General features: G+C 37.0%; 2 protein-coding genes across 3 annotated transcripts in view; one reads left to right on the top strand and one right to left on the bottom strand.

Moving 5' to 3' along the window:
- The first annotated feature begins 4,219 nt into the window (after window positions 1–4,219).
- PRKRIP1 (PRKR interacting protein 1) lies at window positions 4,220–12,711 on the top strand. The gene is made up of 6 exons (XM_072429600.1): window positions 4,220–4,382; window positions 5,023–5,101; window positions 8,035–8,135; window positions 8,736–8,821; window positions 10,521–10,573; window positions 11,690–12,711. Exons 1-6 carry the CDS (start codon window positions 4,260–4,262, stop codon window positions 11,767–11,769), a joined length of 522 nt encoding a protein of 173 aa, XP_072285701.1. The 5' UTR covers window positions 4,220–4,259; the 3' UTR covers window positions 11,770–12,711.
- Window positions 12,712–13,627: 916 nt separating this feature from the next.
- The window catches only part of ALKBH4 (alkB homolog 4, lysine demethylase), a 3,705-nt gene continuing 2,632 nt past the window's right edge, over window positions 13,628–14,700 (bottom strand). For both annotated transcript variants that reach the window (XM_072429581.1, XM_072429589.1), the window contains exon 3: window positions 13,628–14,556. In XM_072429581.1, coding sequence (XP_072285682.1) covers window positions 13,903–14,556 — 654 coding nt within the window. In that variant the 3' untranslated portion in view covers window positions 13,628–13,902. The remainder of the gene's footprint in view (window positions 14,557–14,700) is intronic.

The raw sequence follows: 14,700 nt of genomic DNA, 5'->3' as shown, positions 1-14,700 counted from the left end.
CCCTAATAAAAGATGTTTAAATGCGCCTGTCTCGGCACTCTTTACAATCACCCAGTGTAAAATAAATGTATTTGTATATGTGGAGATTACATATGTGGGTTTGTTTATACTTACTGTATATTTGGTGGGATAGGTTTCATGACAATGTGGGCATTCTGGTAAAAGCCTAAAACTGGCCTCCAGGCAGATAGAAAAAGTAAAAAAAATATTACCCCCGTATTTACTGGTATTTTATTAAATGTATCTTCCTTAAATGGTAGCTGTGTAACTACCTAAATTTAACTTGGTATCAGTCTCTTGCAGTCCATACACAACAAAGCTCACAAAAAAGAAGTTAAAATTGGCAAGTAAAGTGTGCTACAGTGCACCCAAGATACTGATAAGAGAGCGCAGAGTGATGGATAGATAAGTTCATCTGTCTTTTGCTACTTTTATGGTCCAGTTACAGAGTGCAGGTTAGGAGGGAACATACAAGTGAAAGCAAAACTGAAGTAGAGAAGCATTAGGCCAGACAGGGATGTGCTGTATAGCAAAGATTCATAACTCTCAGGACTGTTTGGATAGAGAGAATTGCAAATCCACTGTCGGGCAATACAGCACATATATTTTTTACATCTGTTTATGGAGCTCAGTTAAAAAACAAAACAAAACAAAAACATTTTAAAAGTCACTCCACATAAATATTACAAATAGAGTTATATTAGTCCACATATATGATAACCTAAAATGGTTAAATTGTTTTGTTTACTTTGTGCTAATGCCTGCAGCTTCTATTTTAATTACTTGCTAACCATCCTGTACATGTACATTTTTGGTAGGGCTAACAAAGGCAGCATTTTCATTAGCTGCTACAAATGGGGCAGCAGAAAACATTAAAAAAAATGTCAAATTCAAACATACTATTTACATACTATTTTAACATGGTGGGGAAAATATAGTAATCAATATTACAGCAAAATGTTTTCCTGTTGTACAAAGAAAGACATGGTGGCTCCTATTACATGTGATAGTAGTGATTAAATAATGTTAGACCAATAATACAGATAACCTTCTGTATAGACTTCAATGGAATGTGAAAGCTCCTCGCTTCTTGGAATGAATCAGTAACAATAAAGAGAATGGAGGAAATCCTTATACAAGGTGTGCCACCACAACATACCTACCCGCATCCACTATACATGCTCTAAGAATGCCATAACAGTAACATATCTGTAAATGATTCATTATCATGTCTTTCATGATGGTGTATATAAAAACCTTGCATAAAGTACATGGTTATGATTACTATTTCATATAAACACTCATGGTTACCTTTTCTTCTAAGGCATTAGATACTTTTTCTCTGGGAAAAAAAATCGGGTAACACTTGAATCACATATCATAAACCAACCAAAAATCACTAACCCACTGGGGGATTAATTATATTATCATACTGAAAATCAAAGTAGGAATCCTAAATCACAACATCTCATAATGTGAGCACATTAGTTCCTGTATGCATCAACAACCTCTGGTTATCCTTCTATTGGGACAGTGGTTAATGTCCTGGGGATCTACTTCCAGACCCGGATCCAGGGCATCAGCTCCTGTAGAGCTACTTGGTGGAATCGGATTAACTGATAAATAATATCCTAGAATGCCAGTTAACAGCATCAATGCCTTCATCATGCAGGAACAGAATGAGGCCGGGCAATGTCCAATACCAGAAGGAACTTGGGTCCCACTGCACAGGTGTAATGTTCAACAATGAGTTCAAGAATTTAATTGTGATACCTAAAAGGAGTCAGGGTATCATTAGCTAGCACATGGAGGTCTGTAGAGCCCTAAGATGATACCCCCCCTTCTCCCCAGACTATTACTGACCCATTGCCATACTGAAAAAAGTAAGGTAAAGGTAATGGTCTATGGTAAAAACATCACCTTTTCCAGGGTTGGCTTGTTGCTACCCCTCATGCCCATCTTCTGTTGAATTTATTTGCACTAAAGTAAAAAAATTGAAAATTGCTATCCTATAAATGTATCTGACTTGGCGATATACTGTGTTGATTGAGTGCTCTCTTAATTTTTAAGTAATGTGTGTGTATGCATGTGTTTATATTTTCTGGCTAAAAACGTGTTAGGCATGTACAGCAAACTTACCTGTTAAATGCAATAGAAATCTTGTATTTCCATGCATTTATGTTAAAGCATATCTAAACCCCAAACCATAGTGTAATTTATTGCTGCATACCACTCTTTAAATGTAATGGTTGCATTTGTTTTGTGTGGAGCATGCCACTATTAGCCCTAATCTTATCCTAATCTAAACTCAGTATGCAGCCACGATTGTTTTACAAGCTGAACTTCAAATATGCCTGACTTTGTCCTTCTCCATAAAATGTTGGACTGGATAGGATTAAAAAATGTACACACAAAAATCAGGTTCTATGTACTTTATGTTAAGCTCAAAGGAAATGAAAAGGGAACAGCTGAATCAATGGGTACCTTCTGTACTTGAAGATTACTTTACAGCCTAAATACAGAAAAGTGATGCAGCCACATATTTAAAGGCCTCCTATCCTACCTGTAACCTCCATTATGTAGTATGATCTGGAAGACAATGGACTGATGATAAATATTGCAATAAAGAGGCTGAAATTTGGACTGCTGGCTACAATGCAAAGTTTCTTTCCTATTCATTTTCTATTGTGACAGCTGTGTATTTTTGAGTTTTGACCAATAGGTAGTTTTATTAGGGGACCTTTAGTAAAATATAAACATTAAATTCACCACCAGTGAATTTCAGAGGTTTTGACTTGGGGGGAAAATTTAAAAATGGAGCTCAAAGACTATGTTAAAATTAGTGTGTGCTGGCACTATGCTGGACAAAGCAACAGGTTCATTTTAATGCCAGCCCCATCAGCTGCAAAAAGTCATCTCCCCTTCACATCTTCACTGCTATCTTCTAATGTTGCCAGTAAAGAAAAATGCCTGATACTTGTATTTGTACCGTGCTTCACTTCTTTTCATCCCACATGACAGTCCTGGCACAGGTACACAGGCCGGCTGCTCGGGTACACAGAACTGTTGCAAGGGGGAAGGGAAGGAGCTTGTCAGTGCGGTGTAAGTTCCCTGCATCCAAGAAAAGGGAAGGGAAGCATGTCCAACTGTTGGAGGCCATTGCTAAAATTAAAATTCTTTATTTCCTGTGCAGATACAGAGTACAGGCTCACATCTCCTAGATTGTAGGCTCTTCAGGGCAGGGTCTTCTCCACCTCCTGTGTCACTGTCTGTATTTAAATGTCTGTCATTTGCAACCCATATTTAATGTACAGCACTGCGTAATTTAATTATTAATGCGTAATTATTATTAATATTAATAATAATAATAATACTTTATCCATTTAGTAATAAAATAAAGTATGGCTTACAGAAATACACCTTGTTATTAGAACTGTTTATTTTGCACAGCTTGCTACAGCTATGTGTATTTTTTAGCATTGTTGTGAAGAAACACTCAAAATTAAAAAGTATAAAAGATATGCTGGGTTAATTTGACATACCCAATAGTTCTATGGAGTAACAAAGATATGTACTTTGCCTGAAAAGTTTGCGCATAAAAGGAGGCCATTTTTTCCAACCACAGCAAAAAAAGCTAATTTGCAAAAAGCTGGAAAAAGAATCCAGAATGGGATACATCTACCCAAAGTTGGTTGTGGCCCAGAATGTATGCCCTTTTATACCACTGCTTCCATTTTTCTGTGGCACATGCCACTATTAGCGCTAATCTTAGCCTAATCTCAGGCTCAGTACGCATATTTCCTACCATTGTGTTTTACACAGTCATGAATAAAATATTCTGATCTTTACTTGAAAAGGAAAATAACCAAGAGTGTTTAAAGGAACCCAGTTTGGGTGAAAGTTACATACACTAAGGGCTAAGGCACAGCTAAGGTATGGCAGTATTTATTTCCACAAATCAATATCTATATATATATATATATATATGTATGTATGGTATATATGTATGTTTATGACTAAACTTTATATTTTTATATAGTTTGTTTAGTCACAAGAGGTAGAACATCCCTTTAGTATTGTGGGTCCATGTCAGACATTTTGTTGGGGATAATTTTCTACGCCAAAGTCTAGGTGGTCTTCAAAAAAATGGCTTCTCTATGACCGCAAGAGAAGCCTCTAGTGCGCTAATAGGTAGGACGTAGAAAGAGACGTGTGATGGCGTCATCAGCCCGCGCCGATGTAAACAAGACGTAGGCGCTATGGCAGTAGAAAGTGGAGCTTCGAAACCAGCTCGGCCTAAAAAGGAGCCCCAGCCGCTGGTCATACCGAAAAATGCCACCGACGAGCAAAGGCTGAAGCTGGAGCGGCTGATGAGGAATCCGGTATGTGTACTGCTGTGACTGATAACTAAACCGCAAAATAAGTGTTCTTAGCACCAGTAATACATTTATATCAGTAACACATAAACATACCTATTGAAGTAAAGTGTACACTATTCCTAATAAGATCATTTCCAGAGCAATACATCTTTTGTGTGTTACTTCCCCCACCTTCTAGATTGTAAGCTCTTCGGGGCAGGGTCCTCTCCTCCTCCTGTGTCCTGTGTCTGTATCTGTCTGTCATTTGCAACCCCTATTTTTTTGTACAGCGCTGTGTAATATGTTGGCACTATATAAGTCCAGTTTATTTATATTAATAATAATAGTCCCTGGAAATGATCTTTCACAAATGATTTCAGTGCCTGCAGAAGGAATGATTGCTGGACTGCCAGCGCTGTTCTGTCTGAGCAGGATTTACTACAGATCATTCTTCATCAGGATAAAAACAAACAAATACTTTGTGTTTATTTTTTAGAGCATTCCCCATACAAATGTTTGTTTTCAATGTCTTGGATTGTTCCTAAAAACAGAGACAAATGAAAAAGCTTCCAATTTTAGCTATAGCATAGACGGGTTATATGTAACGTTTATGTGTAAAAATAATAAATCCAATTGTATAAAGATAATGTTTTCTCTGTCACAGGACAAAGTACCCCAAATACCTGAAAGACCAAAAGAATGGAACCCAAGAGCACCACCAGAATTTGTCAGAGATGTCATGGGTAAATATTGTTTAATTTTTTATTTATTTATTTTAAACATTATTACATTTGTGTTAAAGTGTTTAAAGTGTGGTGGTCCACAAGAAAATTTTGTGGTGTGCCACTCTGGCTCAGGGCAGTGGGCGGGGTTGTCTCTGGACACAACCCGCCTACTCTCCCATCGCTTGTTCAGACCTGCAATAGGAGAGTGAGCGGGTTCTGGTATCATGACATCACCATGGGCCAAGTTTCTTCCCCTATGAGTGACACCTGGCTCCCCTTGCATGTGAGTTAAATTGTCTGTAGGTCCGAAGAGGTTGCTAGGGGTTCCTTGAGCAATGAACAATCAGTGACACTCAGATCAGTTTAATGATCTTTTTGTAATCTGTAAGGATGACATTCTGGCCAACAATGTAAGAGATAATCTTCCTACTGTCCACCACACTAATGTACTGTGAGCTGTAGATATATTAATTATGCCTTAAAGCGAAAGTAAACCCAAAACAAAAAAAATCACTGTTAGAAACCTATATTTTTATATGATATCATGCTCATGTACGTAACTGAACGTGAAGTGAAGGCAGAATTTATGTCATATGTCTATCTTACTTGACTGAGTTGATGCTATTTTGGAGTTTGAGACTACCCAGAAGGCTGGAGCTAATATTCATGAGCCGTATTAGCATATTCTTTTAGTTTTCTAATTCTGTATGCATGACCATATTTGAATGTATGGAATGGTGTATATCGCATTGTAACTATATTGGGAGATGTCACATCCATCGGGCGTCACCACACACACATATTCACACTAATGTATTCTTAATAAATTGGTGCTGTAACTTTCTATGAAGATTTTTGAATAAATACACAAGCTTTTTATGATACAGAAGAAGAAAATCCTGTTCTTAATCATCACACGCACGGCTCCAAGACTTTTCTAGAGCTGCCCCGACTCTCTGGAATGGTCCTTCTTGTCCTATTCAGCTTCCTCTTTTTTCTGCTTATTTAAAAGAGCACTCAAAACCCATTTTTTCAAACTTGCCTAACCATCTTCTTCTGTCTTTTGAAACCGTCACTACTTCCCACCACTACATATCTCCCCTCCTATTGCGTCATACATCCCCCTCCTCCTAAATTGTAAGCTCTTCTGGGCAGAGTCCTCACCTCCTGTGTCACTGTCTGTATCTGTCTGTCATTTGCTACCCCTATTTAATGTACAGCGCCGTGTAATATGTTGGCGCTATATAAATCCTGTTTAGTTATATTATTGCGCCAAAACAACTATAATTATAATAATATATCTTTTTTGTACAATCCCCCTTAAATCAGATAAGTCTGTCCGTCTGGAGGTTTCTTCCATCTAGTTTCCAGTATCCGTCTTCGGCAGAGGGAGCACCATGCGCCGACATCCTCTCCTCTCTTTTTCTGCATTTTTATTTTTATGTCACCCGATCAAGCACTGCACAGGCGCGAGATCGGGTGACATAAAAACTTGTCGATCCGCAATTTTTTTTCCTATTGATGAAAAAGCTCCCTCTGTGCATGACTGAGATGCTCAGGCATGCTCAGAAAGAGCAGCCAAGAGCCTCTGCGCTCCTATTCATTCTTGATCGCCTATCTGCTATGATCTACTATGCTGACAGCTCCGCTCCCCTGATTGCTCTTGCAGCCCTAGCGGAACTGTAGTATGTGTTTTGGGATAGAGATTCTCTATCCAAGAACACATACTACAGTTCCGCTAGGGCTGCTCTCTGGTTGGCTGAGGAAAGGAAAATCCTGATGCCGCTTGATCCTCAGCCAATCACAGAGCACTAGAGGTGATGAATGGGGAGACTTGTCCTCATTTAACCTCTAGTGCCCCGGAATCTCTATCCAAGAACACATACTACAGTTATGCTAGGGCTGCTCCGCTCCCCTGATTGTTCTTGCAGTTCTACAAAGTCACGAATAATAACCTGATTCCCCCCCCCCCCCCATAAACTTTATTGGTGTTTGAATTCGGCGTTCAATCACCCGAAAAATATCGGGCTGTTGATCGAATAGCCGTCGATTTGAACACTACTTGGGGGTACCACTTTCAGCATGTTTTTTTTTTACCCCCAGCTCAAGAAGTAAAAAAGGGTGTTAATAACGAGTGTTGCACTTAAAAAAAAAAAGGCTTTACATAAAAGTGTTGTCTACCCTTTTTTTTTTTTTTAAAGTAAAAATTCTGAGTTTAGGTATGCTTTTAGACCTGAAAGTTATTTCAAGGGTTCCCTATGTTAAAAAGATTGAGAAACACTGTTACTGTGTGAACTGTCCATCACAATGGGATGACCGGGCCCTTACAGAGACTAACAGAGCTTTAAAGGAAAAGCCATGATTACTGCAAAATTACTGTTACAACCAGATTAGTTGTAGGATGTCAGAATTGGTATGCTTTGTGCATGTGTTACATGCAGTGTACAAATTGCTAAGGGGAGAAAAATGAAGACATGCAAAATCCCTTTTACCAAAAAAGTGTACCTCTTAGCAGGGGCGCAGCTGGAAATCATTGAGCCCCATATCAATTTTTTTTATGCCACCCCCTTGACCTCTCTATTTTATGAACAGATGGGTCACTCCTACCCACTTATATCAATGCTTTATTCCCTTCTGCATTATATGAATAATACATTGGTGTCAGTGGGTCTGTCGGGCTCCCCCACCTCCTATGCAGCAATATCTCCTGCTTCTACTCAATAATGCCTTCCAGGTTGATTGCACAAAATGCAATGTCTGACAAGGGAGAAGTCCAAGGTAACATTATATACTATGTCACCGGTCTCTTTGGTAACCTCTATAGCAGTTCAATGATCCCTATGCCTCAGCCTTTGATCTGTTTTTCTGTTCTGCTTTTTGGTTACGTCAAACATATCTATAAAATAAATTAAAATCCTTCAATTAAAAGAATTTTTTTTTTACTTTTCTAGGTTCCAGCGCTGGTGCTGGCAGTGGGGAGTTCCATGTGTATCGCCATCTCCGTCGCAGAGAGTATCAGAGACAAGAGTTCATGGATTTATTGTCTGATAAGGTTATTTTTCTTTTCTTCATTCTAATCTGTTTTCATTTTAGTAGCAGAAGGGGTTATAGTACTTCAAAGTTAAAATATTGAGGAATACTTTTGAAATATAAGGATTGCTGTTTGTTCTGCTTACTTTTATCACTATAATTTGCATTCTGTACACATGCTGTTTTGTTGTGCTATGAAAATTCTGGAAGTCAGTGGCTTGTGAGCTGTTTAATAATCTAGGGTATCTTATCTAAGATAGGGTATGTTGGGTAAAAAAACATGTGTACTTTAGGATGGTTGGATGTATTCTAAGTTACCACCCTTTCATCTAATTCAGGTCTACCTATGACCTATAATTCATCTTCCTCTTCCCTAATCCCTCCCCCATCTTCATCCACTTGAAAGAGCACTTATCACATTTTACCTTGTCATAGAAGAGACAAACTCAAGCTTTGCAAAGTGATTTCTTATGATAAGCCTTGTTCTGTTGCATACATGATGGTCAAAGTGTGGTTAAAATTAACACTTTTATGTAACACTTTAGCAAAGAAATATGTTGTATAATATATGCTGTATTGGTTAAAATAACTTTTATGTTTTGTATTAATAAACATATTACAGCAAAAGCTAGATGAAGAATTTAAAAGGAAGCTTGTGGAAAACCAAAAGAAGGCAGAAGAAAGAACAGCAAAACGCAGATTAAAAAGGTAATCGAGTTTTGAATTTTTTACTTTTTCTTTTTTCCCTTACTAGCTCCTGCTTAAATTTTAGTCCATCCTCTATGGCAGAGGTGTCAAACTCTGGTCCGCGGGCCAAATCTAGCCCTCAAGGTCCTTTTTTTTTTGGCCCCCCCAAAGAATTTAAAAAATGAACTACATCTGGCCCACCCACATTACCACCTCACATCATCATTTTCAATACATGCAATACATAGACATTGTTCCTGTACACCCATCATGTGACATAAAGCCTAGGCAATGATCACATGCCTAACTACCAGGGGCATTGTGTTTGTTTCAGTCCATTAGAGACTACATAGTGTAATATTTGGTGTCAGAAAACTTGTGATGTGAGAGGATGAACAACACACAGCCTGCATAGCTAGATAGAAATTCGTCTTTTCAACCCTAAAGTATGTAGAGGGGTTTGTTTTTGTTAGTTATGGATGAAGTAGTAAACTTCCTCAATTTTTTCAATAAATTTCAAGTTTGGCCTCCGACTTGGTCTGGTCTAAGTTTTTAATTTCGGCCCTCTGTGTGTTTGAGTTTGACACCCCTGCTCTATGGTGTTTGGTATTCTGTATACATGCACATATAAATCTTGACAAATTTCATTTTTGGCTATGTATTTATCAGAGTGATGTTGAAAGTGCAGCTTATATAAACACATATAGAACACTGAGCTTCAACTAACTGGGTTAAAAGTTTTATGCTTTATTTTACACTACATTGCACAACTACAGCAAAATAATTTACAGATTCAATTTTTCTGGTAATTTCTCACTTTTTTCTGTGTTATTGAAATACTAAATGGAACTGTAGCTCTGGAAGCAGTGACAACATGTTTCAGTGTACACAATATCACAGACTTTTTTGTCTGCCTAATGCAAACCACTGAATTGCTGTCATGATTACAGCAAATGTAATAGTAGAACCAGATCAATTGTAAGATGTCTGATGTGGATTGAGGGTGTGCTTTGTGCAGGTGTCACAGGCTGTGAGCATGCAATAAAAATTTGCTAGAAGAACAGTGGAAGACATGCAGTATCTCTTCTACCAAAAAACTCTACCTCCTCATCAAGGGTGCAACTGTAAATACTTCGGCACCATAGCAGCTAAAAGCAACATAGCTTTTGTGCATTTGTGTCACTACTACAAATAATTTGAGAAATAGGATAAGGTTTTATTATATAATTTGTCCCCCACAGGTTTTTCCTGTTCCTTTTTCAAAAGATGTTCTTCAGCTTAGGCACACAGACAGTTAATCAGTGTTGATTGGCTGAGGGTCTGTAAACTAGTAAGACCCAGTTGTTCATTCCTAGTGTTCTGCTGCAAAGGGTTATTACCGCTCTCATGGCAAGGGGCATTTACCATTTGGACTTATAAAATTGTATTGCAGTCATGAAGGAATTACAACATAACCTTTACATTACATTTCAAGCATGTGTTGCTAAACCTCCATTTTTTTCTTTTTGTTGATCTTGAAGTACACCCGAGGTATAAACCCTGTTTGTTTAAGATATAGGATGGGTTTTACTTTTGTGTCTGTAGGACTGCTGATGTATAGTTTAGATTATCAGGATGTATATTTCATCCTTTATGTGCCATGGTAATTTCTGCATAAATGTTTATATTGTATAAATGTACAAAAACAAATTTAACTGATTTGACCTTTGATGTTTTACAGACAAAAACTGAAAGAGAAAAAAAAGGCCAAAAAGGCAAAACAAGAAGACAAGGGTTTGTATTTTCTAATAGAAAATATTAAATGTATTATTTGCTACAAATTATAAATCATGAGAAAAGTATTTACACTACTGTTGATAAATGAATACAAATATTTTCAATAATTTCCAATAGATATATTAGAAGAATCACAAAACACTCCTTTATAAGACTACATTTCCCAATATAACCATAAAACTAATTAAACGCTACTTTCCTTCCTCCATACCAACAAGAGCCCGTCTAATGATAACCTCTAAACCTTGGTGTGAATTCTGATATGATTTGGGTTACAAACAGGGTTTACTTACAAAAACCCCCATATAAGTGATAAAACATATACAATCTAATCAATGTATCATTAAATATTTATTAAAATTTAGGAACCTAAGAATCAATATATGTTCAGTAATATCATTACCTTAGTATCCAGGAAGTGTTTTAGGATGAAATACCCTCTCCTAAAATCCATATCATTTGGAGGAGGATGCAGTAGTCCACAAAGGTAAACAGTGCAGGGTGGATAGCGCTGTAGAGAGCGCAAGAAATAAACAGTTTTTTATATTCAGTGATTTATGTAACATACTAATAGGGAGAAAACTGGAGAATGTCATTGTTAGGGTTTACATACACTTTAATGGCCAGGTAAGTAATATGCCAGTTCTGTCCTCCAGCACAATATACAACAGCATGATATTATGACACTGTTTTCTAATGTGCAAAGATCTAGATTTAAACCCTTGTACATGTGTCTGAATAGTGTCTTGAGTTTTTTTACAGTTCTTTTAAAACTTGTTGTGTTCTCTTTTTCATATTTTGAAAGACCATGTTTGATCACCATTAAGCCTAATTGGACCTTCAGCTTAAATTGGCTAAATACATCCTGGTACATAAAGGGTCCCGCTCTGCAGCTGATGGTAGTACCAGACTTTTATACTCAAGCTGTGACAGCTTTAGCGAAAAATGTAACTGTAAAATGTTAAATACCTTTTGTTTTAGTTTAATAGGAATTTAATTTCAAGTGACCTTTAAATGTAAGGGTTTTTTGTTTCTTTAGCCTAATAATACAACTAAATTAGTTTTGTTTATTTTCACACTGAATTACTAAAATGCTATGTGAATTTTATTTAGGACCACAAAAGGATTCCCAAAAAGTGGATAATAATGAGCCTAGTTCTGAAGATTCTGAAGATAATGAGTCTGATGAATAGACATTGTAGTAGGAGCCAGATATGTTTTACATTCCTGGCCTAAAGATTTTCTATAAATAAGGATTTCAACAATATTGGAATTAAGTTTATTTCAACAACTGGATGCCAAAAGACACATGTTCCCAGCATTGGAAAATGACAGATCCAAGTGAAAGAATCCAATCTGTTTGAGAAGTAATTTTCAATTAATGAACCTATACATTATTATTGAGTTAATTGTGTATTCAGAAGACAGATATTGATTTTGACAATGTATTGCTGTTGTTGTAACTTTTTATTTCACTATACATATATTATATTTCTAGCCAGAAGGGCTATTTTAAAGTGGAACTAAACAAACAAACAAAAAAAATAGGAGCAGGTAGGTACTTTATTGCAGAAGGGACAGGAAATGTCCTTTCTGCAACAAAATAAACTTACCTGTTCACAATATCCATCATCTTCTGGTTCAGGTCTTTATCCCATGTTGATTGGCCAGGCCGCAATAATGTAACACCTGTGCAGGAGTTCATCCCTAAGCGATGCTGGGATACCTGCCAACATACATGGAGCTGCACAGCTAAGTGTACACTTCAGAAAACAATGCCTGTGCTTTCTTCAATTACCAACCTGCCTACATACAACTTAAATGTTTTATGTTTAGTTCCACTTTAGGAGAGACAGTCACAGAATAATGTAAATTGAAAATTTACCTGAAATTATAACCTTAAAGATATTGCCAGCATACTTTTAATAACAACAATCTTGGGTGCAAAGTTTAGGTGAATACCTTACCTTACTTACTGTCTTGCAAAAAAAATACATCCAGGCATTACCAGTCTTCCTTGTCTGCTTTTTTTACATTTTGGTTTAAATTCAATGACTTGCAAAACTGGTCAGAAGGAAAGTTCACATCATTGTTTGTGTGTGTTATGATAAATAAAAATGTTATTTTATATATTAGATATGTTGTCTACATTTTATTGAATATAATGTTCTCTCATACTCTGTAAGTAATGTGTGTGTATTTAATTATATAATTAGTGAAATTGTGAATATAAATCTGTTTGACTATTATAATTGTATTTATACAGCACCAACATAGTACACCGTGCTTTAAATTCCTTAGTCATGTTACTCACTGTCCCTCAGAGGGGCAGTTAACATGACAAGACAATAGTTATTCCTACCTACAGTCACCTTTTTCTTTTCTTCAAAATGACAAAGTTATTTTAATGGTATTGAACCACAGAGAAACCCTTCACTTCTCTTTAGTGGGGGAATGTTTCTCAACAGTCTGACCCCACACAGGAAAAAGTGGATTCAATATCTTTCTTTATTGATCAATGCTGCCACAAGCTGGATGGGAAGAATGGTCCATGAGCTGACGTCACACGGGACTGGGTGGGTTTGTCAAAAAGTTGTATATAGAAAATACAGGCAGCCAGAAAATCATCAAACTGTAGAGTATTTCTGTCGCTACAACAAATGAGGGCTGTACTCACTATTTAGTTCTTTAGAAAGGGGAGGCCAATTGGGAGGCATTCAGCTGCGTCCTCCCATATGAAATTATAGCTGCTGACCCAGGTTAGATTTTCCTACTAGATACAAAATGTTTTAGTTTGTACCTAGCTTAACATTCATACTGTCAGTGATAACAGATCATCCTCCAGGCAGGGAGCTTATTCCCATGTACATATAGCTCATTGTGTATTTGGCCCCTCTTATGTGCATTACTAGGATATTATAAAAGTAAACACATTTAAAACAATTTTTTTCAGCAAGCGCTTTGTCATTATAAGCCTTTAACCCTAACTAAGACACAAAGGGAAGGTCACATTTTTATGTCATAGCTATGATACAAAAACAAAGAATGCAATAGTAGAAAATTACTTTTATTTACAGAAGATCAAAATGATAAAACAATCTCATACAAAACTATCCTTTGACCTGAACGAATTAAAATAATATACATTTTAACTTAAAATATAGGACTTGACATGCTTTGGCATCTATTTATAAAGCAGTGAATCTGACACCAAAATATTACTGGAGGAGAATCAACTGCTGCCATTAAAACAAATGGACCTGGATTATTCTCCACCAGTGAATGTCAGGTTCACTGCTTTATAAATGGACCCCTCCCAGTCTTCTTTAAACTGATTTTCCTTGGAAATCAAGTGCTATCTCCAGCAGCATCTGTCCCAGTTTCTCCTTAGCACCACCAGCCATGAATTCCTCTGATAATTCTCTAAAAGTGCTGCATACTCTCCTCTTCTTGATGTGTTGTCTGTAAATAGCATGCTTCCAGCTATACCGTGCATCTCCATATAAAACCACCAAGGATCTTCTTGGTAAACTTATAGCTACTTCTACTTCAGTGCAAGGAACTTGTGTAGTTTGTGTTCCACCAAGTGCTGCAGAGTCCTGAAGGGCACACTGTGCATTATTAAGATGACTACTTTGGTTACCATTCATTATAGGGATTCCATTTGGTTCCCCTTTTACATTTCCAGAGAAGAGTTGCAGTGAATCTGTGGAAGAACTTGTCATAGTTAGCACCGTATCTGAAAGAAGATTTAGACTAACCAGTCTCTCACCCCACAGCCAAGAGTCATCAAAGTGAGAGTCAATAGCAGATCCCCTGTCGGAGTTATAATCTAGATTACACTGCTCTACAGGCAGAAACCCTTCCAGCACAGTGTGCGCCTTCATACGTTCCCAGAGGACTTTGCTGAATTTAGGAAGACCAGTGAAACCGCCAACCTTTATCTTATGTTTCTTAAAGTTCACCTTTGGACCAAAATCCTGAATAACAAGAACAGGTAATTAATTAAGTGGAAGATACAATCTTTAATATTTCTCAAAGAACTTCAGTGTAATAAACAGAGGACACTGAAGATTAAAAGCTTCATCAAATATAACTGATTAGCATTTTTTGTACTTTTTTTT

The sequence above is a fragment of the Pyxicephalus adspersus genome, chromosome 1 (assembly GCF_032062135.1).
Source record: "Pyxicephalus adspersus chromosome 1, UCB_Pads_2.0, whole genome shotgun sequence".
NCBI lineage: Eukaryota > Metazoa > Chordata > Amphibia > Anura > Pyxicephalidae > Pyxicephalus > Pyxicephalus adspersus.
This window is presented reverse-complemented; position numbering and strand designations above follow the sequence as displayed.

What these genes read in the sequence shown, in the direction of transcription:
- PRKRIP1 (XM_072429600.1), top strand. Translation starts at nt 4,260, where the DNA reads ATGGCAGTAGAAAGTGGAGCTTCGAAACCAGCTCGGCCTAAAAAGGAG. An exon ending in ATTTGTCAGAGATGTCATGG is followed by an intron (nt 5,102 to 8,034) that starts GTAAATATTGTT and finishes TTACTTTTCTAG; the next exon opens with GTTCCAGCGCTGGTGCTGGC. An exon ending in TGGATTTATTGTCTGATAAG is followed by an intron (nt 8,136 to 8,735) that starts GTTATTTTTCTT and finishes AACATATTACAG; the next exon opens with CAAAAGCTAGATGAAGAATT.